At 42.2% G+C, this 16,833-nt stretch overlaps 1 protein-coding gene across 1 annotated transcript; it reads left to right on the forward strand.

Annotated features, from left to right (window-relative positions):
• The first annotated feature begins 1,749 nt into the window (after positions 1-1,749).
• On the forward strand, positions 1,750-2,691 carry LOC115077658 (olfactory receptor 1019-like). The gene has a single exon (XM_029579954.1). It carries the CDS (start codon positions 1,750-1,752, stop codon positions 2,689-2,691), a length of 942 nt encoding a protein of 313 aa, XP_029435814.1.
• The last annotated feature ends 14,142 nt before the right edge of the window (positions 2,692-16,833 follow it).

A 16,833-nucleotide genomic window follows, 5' to 3' on the forward strand; every position in this document is an offset into this window, starting at 1 on the left:
TCTGGGCACCTGAACATTGCCAAAGTCACTGCAATCCATGTCACCAGTCATTTTCCAGGTACAACGGTTCATAACTGCCTTGGAAGAGTGATGGGGCTGAATCGACTAAGCCTGGGTTGGAATCTGAAGCATTAGATACAGAAGAGCAAGCTCTTTCAGATGCAATCTGATGGAATCTTTCTTTCATAACAAATGTTTAGTCTTGAGGTTCTATGCCCCGACAGGTTTCTCCTATCCAATGGTAATGGCAAACTTCGTACAAAAATGCTTTCAGTTTCAGCTGCCAATGAAAAGGTGCAAGCTAAATACACAAAAATAAATATACCAAGGCCATATATAACATCACATAATTATGATACCAAACAATGACATGTATAAGAGCGTCACCAGGGTAGCAAGCACTCTGCTTGTTAAGTAATAAGACATGCATGAACTTGCCCAAGAAATCTTACAATCCGGTTTTACAGCAGATGGATTTTAAGCTACTTGATCAATATCTAGCAGGCTTCAATAAAGTACCAGAAAGAAGCATTTTCCATGGAATGAGGAGTTTTAGAAGCTGAAAAGAGGAAATCTTAAAAGTAAAGTGAGAAAATACGTTCTCCCTAAGAGGCTGGAGGACACCTGAAATAGACTTCCATCAGGGGTTATGGGAGCCAAAACAGTGGTGGTAAGAGGGAGAAGATCACAGATTAAGTAAGACCCGTGACAAAGCAAGACAGAGTGGAAGGGTAATTTTATCTGCTGACATATTCTATGTTTTTGTCTCACACAGTGAGTATGTGGCAAAAAATACTGGAGAACCACTATATTCCGCTTCAGAGCTCATATCATCAATCCACGAGCGTGCAAACATTTCCAAGACTCAGAGCTGACCCAAAGTCTGTGTTCATTCATTTCCTTCAACCTGAGAAGTATTTTGAAAAAGGAAAGGTGAATTAAAGACATTGGATATCAGAGAACCTCTAAGTGAGCATAAACAGGGTAAGGTCTGCTATTCTGCCTGAAGTCAGGGGATTAAAGGAACTCAGCTTATCTTTAGTATAAGGATTGCTTCATTGGACTTAGTACAATGTTACTGCTTCCCATTCTTCTCCCTCTTTTTCCATTTCACTGTGGCACACATGAAGTGGAAATAAGGTCTCAGCTGCAAGATGAATTCACCAAACCAAAGGCCTTAGAGATTGAACACTGCAAAGTCATTGTACAGAGACACAATCAAATGTTGCCCTTTCATATACTTGGAGATTCAGGGAGAAAATGAGTTAATTTCTGCTAGATTCAGAACACAGCAGGGCAGGGAAAACAGAAACCTGGATTATGGGCACAAGAGAAAACTACACAGGTAGAGAAATGGATTCTCTAGAGGGTTGAATAGATGTAACAGAGCTACGTGAAAGACACTATAGATTAAGATCATAAATATAGACAGATAGGATATTTGATTAGACAGACAGACACCGTGGACAGAGATAATGGATGAAAAGACAGATAATGTAGAATATATGATGGATACTATAAATTGATATAACAGGTGGGCGACTAGATATTTGAATGAACTATGGGGTACTGCAGAATAAAGAAAAGGCTACTTTGAAACTTGCATGTGGAGAATGGGACTTTCTTTGGACACTTAAAATATTGTGGCTGGAAGCGATATAAACTTTCCTCTCCCTGGCTGATGTATTTATAATTTAGAATTTTTCTGTGTCTCTTCCTCTCATTTCAGCAAGCACAGTAAAGTGCAGCATGGAGAGGGGCAACCAAACCCAGGTCACAGAATTCCTCATCCTGGGGTTCTCCAATCATCCGGACCTCCAGGTTCTGCTCTTCGTGGTGTTTCTGTGCATCTACCTGGTGAACCTGACAGGGAACCTGGTTATTCTGACACTAGTGTGCATTGATCCACAGCTACACAAACCCATGTACTTCTTCCTCAGCAACCTGGCCCTCTTGGACATCTGCTTCACCTCCACCACTTTCCCCAGGATGCTTGTCAGTTTTGTGACCGAGGACAGGACTATTTCTTTCTCTAGCTGCCTGGCTCAGCTCTATTTCTTTTTGTCCTTTGCAAGCACTGAATTTTTCCTCCTCACTGCCATGGCTTACGACCGCTATGCAGCAATCTGCAACCCATTACGTTACCACCACATCATGAACAGAAGAGTCTGCGTTCAGCTGGTGGCCGCCTCCTGGATAACAGGGCTCCTAGATATAGCCCCCCATACCGCTATGACCTCACAATTACTATTCTGTGACTCCCACTTGATAAACCACTTCTGCTGTGACCTGACAGCACTGATCGAACTCTCCTGCAGTGACACCTCTGCCATTGAAATGCTGGTCTTGACGGAGAACATGTGTCTGGTCACGGGCTGCTTCCTGCTCACCCTCATGTCTTATGTCTACATCATCTGCGCCATCCGGAGAATCCGTTCTGCAGAGGGGCGACGCAAGGCCTTCTCTACCTGCTCCTCCCACCTTGTCTCTGTCACTCTCTTGTATGGGACCGTCTTCTGTGTCTATATGCGTCCAGCATCACTCTATTCAATGGATCAGAACAAGCTTTCGGCGGTGCTGTACAATGCTGTGGTCCCCATGCTGAATCCCATCATTTACAGCCTAAAGAACAAAGAGGTGAAGCGAGCCCTGAGGAACATCAAGGCATGGAAAATAATTCTGCAGACCTGACTATTGTGGGGAGAAGAGAAATATAATGCACTTATTTTTATTGTCTTTGCATAAAGCTTTAAATGGCTGCAGGATTTCTAATGTGTCCGTGCATAGTTCCGATGTGTCTGCTAACTCAGCTCATACTAAGGTTGCACCACAGGTCATGTTTGTGTAGAGGAGAGCCGAGGTAAATAGGTTTACTGGTCATTTAAAGATGAACTTCCAAGTATTCTAATCGTTACCTGAGTAAAGAAGGACCTGCCTGTGACCGTGTGTTGTGTATAGAAAACCTGCTCTCTGCTTGCGCCGTGATCCTGTGCACTATGTAGAGGGAATCTGCCTTCTATTCATGATGTAATTCTGTGCCCTGCATAAAGGAAACTTGCTCCTTTTTCAGACTGTGACCGTTTGCGTTGTGCAAAAGTGGCCTGCCATCTATTCATGCTGTGATCTGTGTCCTATATAAAGGAGACCTGCTCTCTGTTCACACTGTTATCCTGGGCACTGTGTAATGAAGACCTGCCTCCTGCTCAGGCTGTCACCCTGCTTGCTCTGGAAGACAACAGCAACATTTTGTAAGCCAATGAAAAAATAACTCTTTCCCATTGTCTGAGAGTTTTATTTTGCTCATTAATATACAAGCCTGTGTGGAGTGTACGCAGGCTCAATTATGTTAGAATGCAAAAGGTAAGGCTGAAGCCTCAAAATGTGTAAAATACCTCAGATAATTCACAGCACAGAACCAAAAATGTGCTCCTGTGACTTCTGAGGTTCTGTGGAGCTTGATACTTCCAGCTGTGTGACCACATGACATACACTTTTTGGTTCTATACTGTGAATTATTTGAGTACTGTGAGGTAAGCATTTAAGCATTATGAGGCTTCATCCCTATTTTATGCATAACCAACGTGCATTCATGCTGTTATGGAGGAATCCATTCTGCCTGCTAGAGAAAGATAAACTAATTTATTCAATTAAAAATGTGTTTATACCACTTAGTCAATAGGTTCAAGGCAGTTTACAATAGAACATACAAATCAGTCACAATAAAAATAAAAATAAAATTTGCATCAAAGTAAATAAAAAGATCATAAAAGCATCATAAAATGACTGAAGACACAGAGACATACACATCATAAAATTACAAGGAACATTAAAGAGTGAAATAAATCAACAGGACCTACAGAAATTCAGAGCTAATGATAGTAGCTCGTTTCTATATATGACTAGCTTGAGGCAAAATGTGACTTTATGCCAGCGTTATGTCACCATTTCAGGTTCCAACACATTTTCTAGCAGGTAACAAAGAAAACACCTTTAGAAGGACAATTGGGAAGATTAATTATCCGTAGAACAGATTTTGAATGTAGTAAACACAAGGTGATTGAGAGGTTTAAATAATATACATATCCTCATTAATGCATATGTATCAATAGATGTTTGCATGTTAACTGTGCACTGTGCTTCAGTAATGAGTTTCTTCTTGAATGAGTTTCTTCTTTATAAAAAATAAACATTCCTTCATTATATTCTCTTAAAAATGACTTATCACCATTATCTCATCTGACTGTAATATTTTTTCTCAAGAATATATCATTGAATCTCAAAGAAACACTATTGTTCAGCATCCTGATGAATGGGTTGGATGGTTTCTGTGGTGGCATTTCTCTAGCTCCAAGTTACATAAGAACATAAGAAGTTGCCATAGTGGGTCAGACCAAAGATCCATCAAGCTCAGTATCCTGTTTCCAACAGTGGCCAATCCAAGTCACAAGCACCTGGCAAGTACCCAAACATTAAATAGATCCCATGCTACTAATGCCAGTAATAAGCAGTTGTCTTCATAATGAATCTTTTTCCCACTACTTGGTTCAACAAGGTCTAGTCCCCCTATGTGGGCACTCGCTACCTGCCCATATCACCTAGCTCCATATTGTAATACTGCCAAAGCACTTCTGGTGGGGGTGAGCAACCCATGGTCCCTACATACCTCCTACTTCTCACAAATATCGCTTGATTTCATTTCATTCTGCCTTAGGCTGCTTTAAACCCTTGTCATTCTGTAATGGCCTAAAGAAGATGTGACTGGCTGTCTTACTACAGAGTATTATGGTCAAGAAACACTGGAAGCTCTTATCATAAAAGGCTGGGATTAAAAATAAGCCTGCCATTTTTAATATTGCTATTTTTATTAGTCTAATTTCCTAAAGGGAAAAAAAGCTTTATAAAAGTCATTGTCTGTTTCTCTAGCCGTCTCCCCTTAATAATTTTTGAAGCAGGGAGATGTGAGAAACATTTAAATACCTGAAAGATATTAATAATGCACACGTATGTCCTGGTATGCACATTGGAAGGGCTGAAAGAAAAAGGGGTGGTCTGGGGGTAGTGTCTGGGTGAGGCATGGCCGGGCCAAGGGCTGGCTGAGGCCTCACCTGGTGCCATTAGGCTCTGTCCTGCTGAAGCGTGCGCCGGGAGCCAACCGGTCTGCACAAATTGCTGCAGCTCTGGACTGTGTGTAAGTAAAAAACACAAAAAAAGCAAGGGCAGTCAGCGGGGTTTTAGGGATCGGGGCAGATAGGGTAAAAGGGAGGCAAATTAGGTATGGGGTTTAGGAAGTTCCCTCCCAGTGCGCTCATTTACTAGAGCGGACTGGGAGGGAAATGGGGAAAAGGCCTATTCCATCGTCACATGCATCTACTAATTTCCCCCCACTTACGCACACGAAAGGGCATTCGCACGCACATGCACAAGCCGATATAAAATCGTGCATGCATGTGCTCACGGGTACCGGATTTTATAACATGCGTGTGTCGATGTGTGCATGTTATGAAATCGGTGTATCCATGTACACGTACCGGTAACCATGCACACATGGAAGCCCACACAGATGTTTGAAATAAAAAAGTCTTACTATCCTCATTGTTGCTGTGATCTGCCACCATAGTGAACCATCATCCTGCTCTAGAAATCAGATCCCAAATGTTTTGAAAGAACATTAAAAGCTCCCACACCCATGACAGCCCTCACCGAGCAGACAGAAGCCCTACTGAGTGCCTCATCTGTGTGTGTGTGTGAGTTCCTACTAATATCCTCCGGGCACCTTAACATTGCTAACATTCCTGCAATCCTCGTGCTGTGCTTTTGATCAATCGCTTTCTAGACACACCAGTTCATTTTCATAACCACATCCTTTCTAGCTGATAGAACTTTCCAAGTAAAATTAGGGACAGATATCTGACACCTTTCAATGTAACACTGGTATTCCTCAAGGATCAGCTCTATCAGCAACATTATTCAATATCTATATGCTGTCAATATGTAAACTACTACTAGATCTAGGAATAAACTTCTTCCTTTACGCCGATGACTTGCAATTCTACATACCAATAATAAAATCTATTGAGAACAATGCATCGCTAATCTCAAAATATATGACAACTATAAAAGAAAAGCTATCACAACTTAAACTGACTCTAAACAGCAAAAAGCTCTTTTTAAAGTGTTTTATTGTCTCCTTTGAAATAAATTTTAATTGGCGGACGTCAGGCATCTATTTCTTTTTTACTTCCTCAAGTCTTAAGAGTTTTACATGCTTGTCTTAATATTGTTAACAAGAAAATAATGTGAGGTGGTCACCATCAATCTCGACTAAATTATTTCCACATGATAACTGTCCAATTCTAAGTCTCTTCCAACCCTCACTAATCACCCCCCCTAAAAAAAAAAAATGAAATTAAAACACACTCTGGGGGAAGATTTTTAAAAAGTACGCGTGTGCGTACTTTTGTTCGTGCACCCGGCGCAAACAAGAGTACGCTGAATTTTAATAGATACGCTCATACCTTATTGTATCTTTCGAATCCAGGGTCGGTGCACGCAAGGCTGTGCAAAATCAGCAGCCTGCGCATGCTGAGCCGCACAGCCTGCCTCCGTTCCCTCCAAGGTCGCTCTGAAATCGGAGCGGCCTCGGAGGGAACTTTCTTTCCGGCGCCCCCCATCTTCCCTTTCCTTCCGCTAAGTAACCCGTCCCCCGGCCCTAACTAATTCCCCCCCCCACCTCTATTTCAAAAGTTACGCCTGCCTGAGGCAGGTGCATCATGTTCCGGTCCGGGGGCATTCCGGGGGCATTGCCGCGGCCATGCCCCCGGAATGCCCCTGGGCCAGAACCATGGCCATGTCCCCGCCCCCGGAATGCCCCTGATGACGTGCCGGCCGCGACACGCCCCCCCGACACTACCCCCAGGAAAGCCCCGGGACTTACGCGCATCCTGGGCCTTTGCGCACACCAGCAGCTTATGCAACATAGGCTCGGCGCACGCAGGAGGAGCTTGGGGCAGGTTTTCGGGGGGTACGCGCGTATCTTATGCGCGTACCCCTTTGAAAATCTGCCCCTCTGTGTAGTTGTCTCATCACACAGAACTTCAGAGAAAGCAGAACCAACGACTGTTTTTTCAGGTTTAGAAAAGAATATATATAAAAAAATTCTTTCATGAAGTGAATGAGCAATAAGACCGGCTAGCCCTTCAAAAGGTTGGGGCATACTAACAGGCTTGCTGACTCCTCCTTTCTATGTTTATTTTGAGAGCCTCTTCTGGTCTTCATTTCAACACAAAATGGCCACCTGGCCCTCAGTTTAAAGTCAGCAGTACTCAGCAAACAAACCCAAAACAGGTCCAAAGTGGCCCGTATCCCAGGGTCCACCCGATCTTTCATACAAGTAATTAGTGTGATTCACCTTACTTCAGGCTGGATGTTAATGTAGCTCAGCTTCAAAATGCATGCAGTTCAATGACCTTTTAAATATGTGGTCCTTGCATAACCTGGGACACAATCTGCTCCCTGGGGCCTCCCGGACCCTCTCAGACCCTCGGGGGTAGATTTGCAAACTTCACGCGATTTTATAACATGGTAGGCAGGCACATGCATGTTATAAAATCGGGGGTCGGCGCGCTCAAGGGGTGCACAATTGTGCACCTTAGGCGCGCACCGAGCCTGAGCCAAGCCATGGTGCCTTCCAAAATCAGAGTGGCCTTGGAGGGAACTTCCCTACCCCCAACTCCACCCCACCTTCTCTTCCCCTACCTCCCCTGCCCTTTCCCCCTACCTTTTTTTTCCTTCTGTTTTAAAACTTACTTCAGCCCTGGGCAAATGGCCGCTTTGCTGGAAACCTCTGAACACACCCTGCCCCTCTCCCCACCCCGCCCCCTCCCCACCCCTTTCTGCAAGCTCCAGGAACTACACGCGTCCTGGGGCTTTACGTGAGTCTCCGGGCCTTTTGAAAATAGGCCTGGCACATGTAAATCTGGAGGATTTCTGCGCATAACCTTTTGAAAATCCAGCCCTCAGGTTTTAAGGATTGGTGACGGACTCCTCCCTTCACACAGGGCTCCCAGTGGGATTCATCCTTAAGGAGGACTGGACGGGATAGCTGTGCCTGGTCTCTTAAGATAGACTGAAGGAGTGGTCTATAAACTCCCTCACATACCCTCTATGCCAGCAATGTATTGTTTGTGCACTACGTTGCAGTACAATAAAGCTAATTCTCTGTGTCCATCTCTGCCTTGAGCTAGCCTATCGCTGCTAGTCCCTACAGGACTCTGCCCTGTGGGAGGTGCCATCTCTTATAGCAACCAAGGGTCCACGCTTCAATGTCCAAATTACAACAATCACAAAGTATGATAAAGCCATATTGCATGGCCTAATGAAAAAGGTATAGTTAAAACTGTGCGATATAGCTTCACAATTTGTGAAGCCATCCCACTTGGCCAGTAATCCTACCCCAAACTCCTCCCCTTTTCCTAATTTGCATCACACCATGTGTTAAGGTGTATTTGCATGTGTTAAAGGCGTTTTTCGCATGTAAAAACGCCATACAGCGCTTAGGAGGTCATTTATCAAAGTGCTATGGCACTTAACATGCGAAAAATGCCTGTAACACATGCAAAAACATCATAACACATGGAGTGATGCAAATTAGGAAAAGGGGAGGAGTTTGGGGCAGGATTTCTGGATAAGTAAGATGGCTTCACAAATTGTGAAGCTATATCGCACAGTTTTAACTACACCTTTTTCATTAAGCCGTGCAATATGGCTTTATCACACTTTGTGATGTTTTTGCAAATAGTGTTTTCACTATTTTCACTATTTTCACACTTAGGGGGTCATTTATCAAAGTGTGCAAAAGGGCTTTTGAATCTTGCTATGATATATGCAGTATGTGCTAGAAGAGGAAGGAATGGGAATATTATTATTATTGATTTTTCCAAGCAGTTTATCCAAGCTTTATTACAACAAAAAAATATATAAAACTGAATACAAATATAAGCATACCGAACAATTTAAAATTAACAAAAATACAAAAATGCAATCATTTTTCAATAGACATAGTCCAGCAAATAGGCTGGCAAAAAAGGATGCATGAGAGTATAAAGCTCAGCACTGAAAAGCTTGACTAGAAAGCCAGGTTTTTATCACCTTCCTGAATTTCATAAAAGTCAGTTCTACATGGATATTCAAAGGGAGGGCATTGCAAAGGGCTGGAGCTTGACAACTAAATGACCATTCCCTAGTAACCTGTAGCCTAATAATGGAAGGAGGCAGAAGTCTCTCTTGTGAAGAACGCAAAGTGAGAGATGGACAATAGTGGATCAAGAATTTGAGGAAAACCAGAATAAAGGTCAGGGAATGTTAAGACAGAATGTTAAACAATGCAATAGGAAATGGGTAACCAACATAGGGGCGGATTTTAAGAGCCCTGCTCGCCTAAATCCGCCCAAATCCGGGCGGATTTAGGCGAGCAGGGCCCTGCGCGCCGGTGAGCCTATTTTACATAGGCCTACCGGCGCGCGCAGAGCCCCGGGACTCGCGTAAGTCCCGGGGTTCTCCGAGGGGGCGTGTCGGGGGCGGGCCCGGTCGTCGCAGCGTTTAGGGGGCGTGTCGGCAGCGTTTTGGGGGCGGGTCCGGGGGCGTGGTTACAGCCCGGGGCGGTCCGGGGGCATGGCCGCACCCTCCGGACCCGCCCCAGGTCGCGTCCCAGTGCGCTAGCGGCCCGCTGGCGCGCGGGGATTTACGCCTCCCTCCGGGAGGCGTAAATCCCCCGACAAAGGTAAGGAGGGGGTTTAGACAGGGCCGGGTGGGTGGGTTAGGTAGAGGAAGGGAGGAGAAGGTGAGGGGAGGGCGTTAGAGGATTCCCTCTGAGGCCGCTCCGATTTCGGAGCGGCCTCGGAGGGAACGGGGGTAGGCTGCGCGGCTCGGCGTGCGCCGGCTATACAGAATTGATAGCCTTGCGCGCGCCAATCCAGGATTTTAGCGGATACGCGCGGCTACGCGCGTATCTACTAAAATCCCGCGTACTTTTGCTGGCGCCTAATGCGCCAGCAAAAGTACGCCTATTCGCGCGGTCTGAAAATCTACCCCATAATGAATAAAGGATAAGTGTTAAAGGATCAGATTTTGTTCTTAATCCATAGAGATTAGTGTGGTCTGCATGCACATAGCTTTGTGTCATAGATTTGCACACATAGGAAAGGATCAGATTCTCAGCAACTGAGCAGCAGCACTAGCATGAGCACCAACACCAGTACCTCTAGTCAGGGCATGTGATGTTGACAGAAAAACCCCAGGGGTTGGATGAGACTTCAATTTTTTAATATTGCTTTGCTGGCAATGATATCTTTGGTTAAAAGGGAGGGGATAGGTCAAGATTGGTGGTTCCTCAAAACATAATAAAAGAAATACAAACAATATATTTGTTTTTCTTTTAAAAACAAAATTTGAATTTGAATTTTGAATTTATAAAAAAAACTTGTATTCTGCACTTTCACAAGGAAGCCATTACAAGACAGAATTTCATTAAAATGTACAGTTTCCTTTCAATGAAAGCACATCCCTGTTTACACACTAGTTGATCTCTATATTTCTGTTTATATCCTCTCACCTAAGGTATTTTATAATGTGTGCAAACACTTAGCTTATGAAAATACATTTGCCTGTATGTACTTGGAATCACCAATGTACAGATACCCCATAAGTTCACCCAGACCTTCTACACAAAAGTTACAGATATAACACAAGTATAATTTCAATTATATGTTAGTCAATTACCAGATGTAGAAGTATAACAAAAGCTGGGAAAGCAAATATGCAAACAGAAATCATAATAATACAAATGGTAAAATAAAAAGGGGGACAATTTATTTTTAGATATGTTAGTGATAGCAGGAAATGCAAAGGTGGCATTGTAGTTGAAGGGAGGAATATGTGGAGGCTGATGAAAAAAAGTGAAATGAATTACACTTTTCTGATCAGTGTTCACTGTATAAGGGCCTGGAACAGAGCCACATAAAACAGATAAATATAGGACTAGAAGTGAAGTAAACCTCAATATATTTTCAGAAAAGTGTGTTTGTGAGGAGCTAACTAACTTCAAGCAGATAGAGCAATGGGGATTATCCAAGAGTTTTAAGGGAACTTAGAGGTTGTGGCAACTCTGCTGGCTGAACTTTTCAATGCTTCTTTAGAGTTGGGAGCAGTTTCAAAAGACTGGAGACAGATGGATCTGGTTTCTCTCCATAAAAGTGGACATAAGAGGAGGCTGTGAAATACAGGCCTGTTAGTCTGTCCCCTGCTAAATCACTGCTAAAACAGAGCTGTTTCTAGAGCAGAACAGATTACAAGATCAAAGGCAGCACGGTTTTACCAGAGATAGGTCTTGTCAGATGAATCTGATTAATTTATTTTATTGGGTGCCCAGACAACTGCATCGGGGAGAGCCTTAGATGCAGTGCACTTGGAGTTCAGTAAAGCCTTTGACACGGTTCTGCATAGGTTACTCATAAACAAACTAAGCACTAATTGTGTGGGCCCCAAAGTAACTGTTTAGGGTAGAAACTAGTTAAGTGAGAAACGACAAAGGGTGGTGGTAGGTGGATTTCACTCCGAGGAGGGGGCCGTTACTAATGGGTTGCTAAAGGACCCGTTCTTGTCAACATTTTTGAAGGTCTATTGGGAAAAGATTGTCTTATTGCTGATTATACCAAAATCTGCAACAGATTATACAACCAGGAAGGTATGGAAAACATAAGGAAGGATCTAGCAAAGCTTGAGGAATGGTCTAGAGTTTGGCATCTAAGATTTAATGCTAAAAGAAATGCAAAGTCATACATTTGGGTTGCAAAAACCCAAGGGAGTGGTAGAGTCTAGGAGGTGAAATACTCTTATGCACCAAACAAGTGTGGGATCTAGGGGAAATTGTATCTGATGATCTTAAGGTGGCCAAACAAGTGGATAAGGCAATGGCAAAAGCCAGAAAGTTGCTTGACTGCATAGAGAGGAATGGTCAGCAGAAAAAAGGATGTGGTATATCCCCTGTATAAGTCCCAGGTGAGACCTCATTTATTTATAATTTCATTTATAAACATTTAATATTATGCCTGTACTAGAAATGGTCAATATGTAAAAGCCATTTAGACAGATAACTTAAAAGTATCTGTCTCTATGGCAAGGCTGGGGAGTTCTGGGGCAGTTTTGGAGAGAAATTCAGTTATCCAGCTAATTTAACCAATTTTCAATTCTTTCTGACTAACAGGCTAATTCACTCAAGTGTGGTACTGCTTTACTGAGAGTTATTTAATGAGGTGTATTCCCCCATGATGAATGGTAATGTGGTAGCTCACTTCAGTGGATCAGCCTGTAAGTTAGTCTATAGTTATCTGACTTTGCATGGCTGGATAATTAGCTACTTAACTGGACATCTTCAAAAGATAACCAGCTAATAGTGCTGTAAAAATAAAATAAGAAATAAAAGGGCTTGTGGGAGAGTCTCTCCCTACCCCTACATATGTGCAATAGGCATATTTTAATTCATACAAGCATAATTGCATGGATGATTTAAAATCCTAGCATTGGGGCCAAGATGGCGGCGTGAGCAGTCGCATAGAAAGACGCTCCCGAATTATTCCTACCTCGATTGAGATGCCAGCGAAAAGAAAAGGCAAGGTGCGGGTATTCCCCTCTGACCCTCCTTTGCCTGAATTTCAGAAGCGGATTACTGACTTTACGACTGTAGTGGCGAAAACGGGCGACAAAGTCCCCGCTGCGGCGTTTGGAGAGGGAGCTCCAGCACTGCCTGGGGAGCTCAGTCTCAGTCCCCCAGATTGCCGACCTCCACCAGTGCCTGTGCAATGGGCGGATCCCCAGTATGAGGTGCCCTTTGATGACATCATCCACTTGCTGGAGGGGGGACGCCGAGTTGGAGAAGTGGTGCTATCCTCGAGACTCTCTTCTAGCCTGCTAGGAGAAGCAGCTATGCCGGGTCTGGAAGATCCGGAGCCATCAATGTCTCCAGTCGACCCGAGTGAACAGGAGAAGAGCCTGCTGGAGGTTTTATCGGTGGGAACTCCAGCATCGTCGATGGAACGGGAAAGGTATGAGTTTTTAATTCCCCCTAAACCGGCTACAGTGACCCTGGACTTGCTGTGGGACTTGATGGCCAATATCGGCCAGTTTGTCAAAGAAGCAGATGATAGATATAAGAAAGTGGATGCAGAAATGCAAGTCTTGAATCTTAAGGCGGAGGGTCACTTTAAAGATTTTGGAAAAAGGCTGAAAGAAGTTGAGAAAACAACCGCACAAGCTCAAATGGTGAATGTTAAAATGATTAAAGATCTGGGATCCCAGTCCAAAAGACTGGAGTCATTGGAAAATTACAACAGACATTTGAACTTGAGATTCTTGAACTTTCCACATGCTTTAGGGAAAGATATCCAAAGCACATTAAAAAAGTTTTTTCTAGAGAATTTAAAGTTTGAAGAATCTAAATTGCCAATTGTGAATAAAGCTTATTTCCTGACTAAGATCGATAGGAGAATCATAGGAAATCAATTGGGAATGCTAGAGAATCTTACTCAGTTTATAGAAAGTTCGGCGATTCAGATATTGGGCAGGGGTACTCTGTTAGTATTCCTTGTCATAGAAAAAGATATTAGCAATGTGATGAGGGTGTACTTTCAAAATTCGTCAGAAAATTTCTATGTTCAATTGGTTAAGATTTTCCCAGATTTTGCTAGACCCACCCAATTAAGAAGACAGGAATTTATTAAATTAAGATCTCAAGTGGTGGCTTTAGGCTACACATTTGTATTAAGATATCCTTGTAGATGTTTTATTAAAGGAAAATGAGAAAATGTTGCATTTACTGCTGTAGAACAACTTAAATCTTTCTTAAATGCTAGGATTGTGACTACAGTTACACAACAAGTAAATTTAGGTAATCAATAAAAGTATAATACCACTACAACGTTAAGCCAGTTATACTTTTATTTATTTATTTATTTAAAATCTTTTCTATACCGTCGTTAAGTGGGTGCCATCACAACGGTTCACAATAAGGCACAAAAACTATGTTGCATAAAGTGTCTGGAATTCTAACTCTTAAACAGGTGCCAACCAAAATACTGTAACATTATATCATAATAAATACTATTTGGTGAGTGTTATAAGTCAAGTCTAGTTTTTCTAACTCTGTTAAAAGTTTGGTGTTACTTAAGTTTAGTTCTTTGAAGTTTAAGATAAAGGTGGAGATTAGAATATAGGAGAGGAGACACACTTTAAGAAGGAAGGAGTGTATGTGTGTGGGTGTTTGCTTGACCGCACCTAACAGTTCCCTGGGTTCTACTCTCCATTCTCTGTGTGGAATGCTTGCTTAAATAGCCAGGTTTTTAATTTGTTTCTGAATGTTTTGATGTCTCTTTCCAGTCTGATTTCTACCGGCATGGTGTTCCATATTATCGGTCCTGCTAGGGATAGGGCCCTGTCCCTTACTTGTGTTAATCTGGCTGTTTTGACTGACGGAATAGTTAGCAGTGCTTTGTTAGTCTTTGCAAATACTCCCTTTGAAATCCGGCCCCACTCCAATAATTTTGTTTCCTAGAAAGGCATATATGTGTTTAGATGTAATTTTTCGAAGGTGTAGAAATGAATGTTTAATTTCTTATGCTTTTCTGTACTATTTTCCTGTAAAGCATGATTTATAAATACTTTATGAAAAATCAATAAATTGTGAATTGAAAAAAAAAATCCTAGCATATGAGTGTTTGGATGCATGCACACTCATTTTAATGCTACTGCCTTTAAGAGCTTTACGCTCTTAATATTGTTAACAGAATAATAATCTGAGGTGGTCACCATCTGTCTCTTGTGTAAACTATTTCCACATGCTAATTGTCCAAATGTAAATTAACGCCAAATTAAATTAATTCTTACCTCCCTTTCCCCTCCTCTAAAAGAGAGAGAAATTAACACAGAGATGCTCTGCTGCCACACACAATTAAAATTGATTGCTTGCTATTTGCTGTTCCCTCCAAGACCACTTTGCCTTTTTTCTTAAAGTCACAATGTAAACAACAGTCCTTGGAGGAAATGCTGTATTACAAGTGCTAAAGCCGTGGCTAGGGATTGTTCAGTGCTCTTCCACTGCCCACACAGACAGGGCCCTAAAGGTATTTGAAACTCGGTTAAATATTCCTTCCTGAGCCCTACAGATGCACTGGTGAAGGTGCAGGGGACGTTTCCTTCATACGAAAGAGAACATAATCATTCCTCACACAGTTATTCTTGCATTTCAGCTCAGGACCGATAATATGAAAAATTAGAATAAAATGAATAACTAACGCATGGTTACAAATTTGGAAGTTGGTCTCAAACTTTTCAGAATATTAAAATCAGTTGGTTTTCCAGAGAAAAAATGAGCACTGTTTTTGGAAGTTAATTAATTCCATGCCTTCATTTTTCCAGACTTTTTTAAAATTAAAAGCAGAAAATAAGCATCAATATAACTCAGGCTCTTTTTTTCTGGGGTCTAGTTGGGCTGAGGGTTGGTCAGGCATAGCATAGCAGAACATGATCTGAAGTCAGTGTCCCTTCCTACCAGTTCCTCATGTGAAGTTCCTCCACTAAGCCTGCAGCACTCAGACATTTCCACTCAAAACCCAACTTTCAATCCTATCATAATGGCAGAAATCTCCCAGAAATTAAATTAGGTGACTTATGAAAATACTAACCACAAGAGCACAAGAAATATCAGAAATCAATGGAAGAAGTTGCTGTCCTTTCCAGCTCTGGACATTTCAGAAGGTAAATACATATTTTTTATTTTTCAGGGCTTCCTTCTCCCTCTAAATCCTCCTCCCCAGGCCATGTCCTTGTTCCCATTTCAGCTTCCCTTCAGAATTCTTACTCTCCCCCTTCACGACTTCCAAATTTCAGGAGCCAGGAAGAGAAGCATCATCAGCAAACATGCACACAGGTGGGGTAAGAAAGTGACCCTGCCCAGGAGTTCACATCTTAAAGAGAATGGCTAGACAGAGAGGGGAGAGCTCAAGACCAACTGAGAGAAACATGAAGGATCTGGACTAATCTATTCTGAAATCTGTCTGAGAGCTCTTCCATAGCGGTATTCACCAATAACTTGGCTGACAATTACATCAGCTGATAGAGGGATGGAGGAATTGCAAATGGAGAGATGGGATCAGAGGAGATCATAAGACGAAACACTGTGTGATCCTGTTTTTAATTCAGCCCGAGGATTCTGTTACTGTGTTTGCAGTGCGTCATAACACTGCAACCACAACATACTGTCAAGAGCAATGATTTGTTCTTCATAATATTAATGAGAATGTAGATATATTTGCTGCTTTTATTCCATGGAAGCCCTATCTAATTTAGAGTTTAATAATCCAATGACATAGAAGCAGCTGCCTGAATTGTGTTCATATAACACTTTCCAAAGTGGAGAGGAGAGAAAGAATACTTTCTTAATAATAATTATTAAGAATTAATATTAATATAAATTTGTTATACTATTAGTTTTGAATTAATAATGAAGTCAAAATTAAAAAAGATTTGTCTTACCCATATTAAAAAGAGGTGGCATTGGGGTGCTCTAGGAGAAGGAATTAACTTTAGCTGGTTTGTGCTGATTTTCAGAGCTATTCAAATAAAGCAATCCAGTAAGTCTGCTCATATTAGAGTGTCCGGATTACTTTATCAAGTAACTTTGACTTTAGCTGGGTATATTCAGCAGAATGAATATCCAGCTGAATAAAATTAGCTGGATAATATTCCTGGCTCCCTCAGCTTACTCAATATTTAGTATTGATAATC

This window comes from Rhinatrema bivittatum, chromosome 16 (genome assembly GCF_901001135.1).
Source record: "Rhinatrema bivittatum chromosome 16, aRhiBiv1.1, whole genome shotgun sequence".
Lineage (NCBI taxonomy): Eukaryota > Metazoa > Chordata > Amphibia > Gymnophiona > Rhinatrematidae > Rhinatrema > Rhinatrema bivittatum.

Coding starts and splice junctions, on each gene's coding strand:
- LOC115077658 (XM_029579954.1), top strand. CDS start 1,750: ATGGAGAGGGGCAACCAAACCCAGGTCACAGAATTCCTCATCCTGGGG.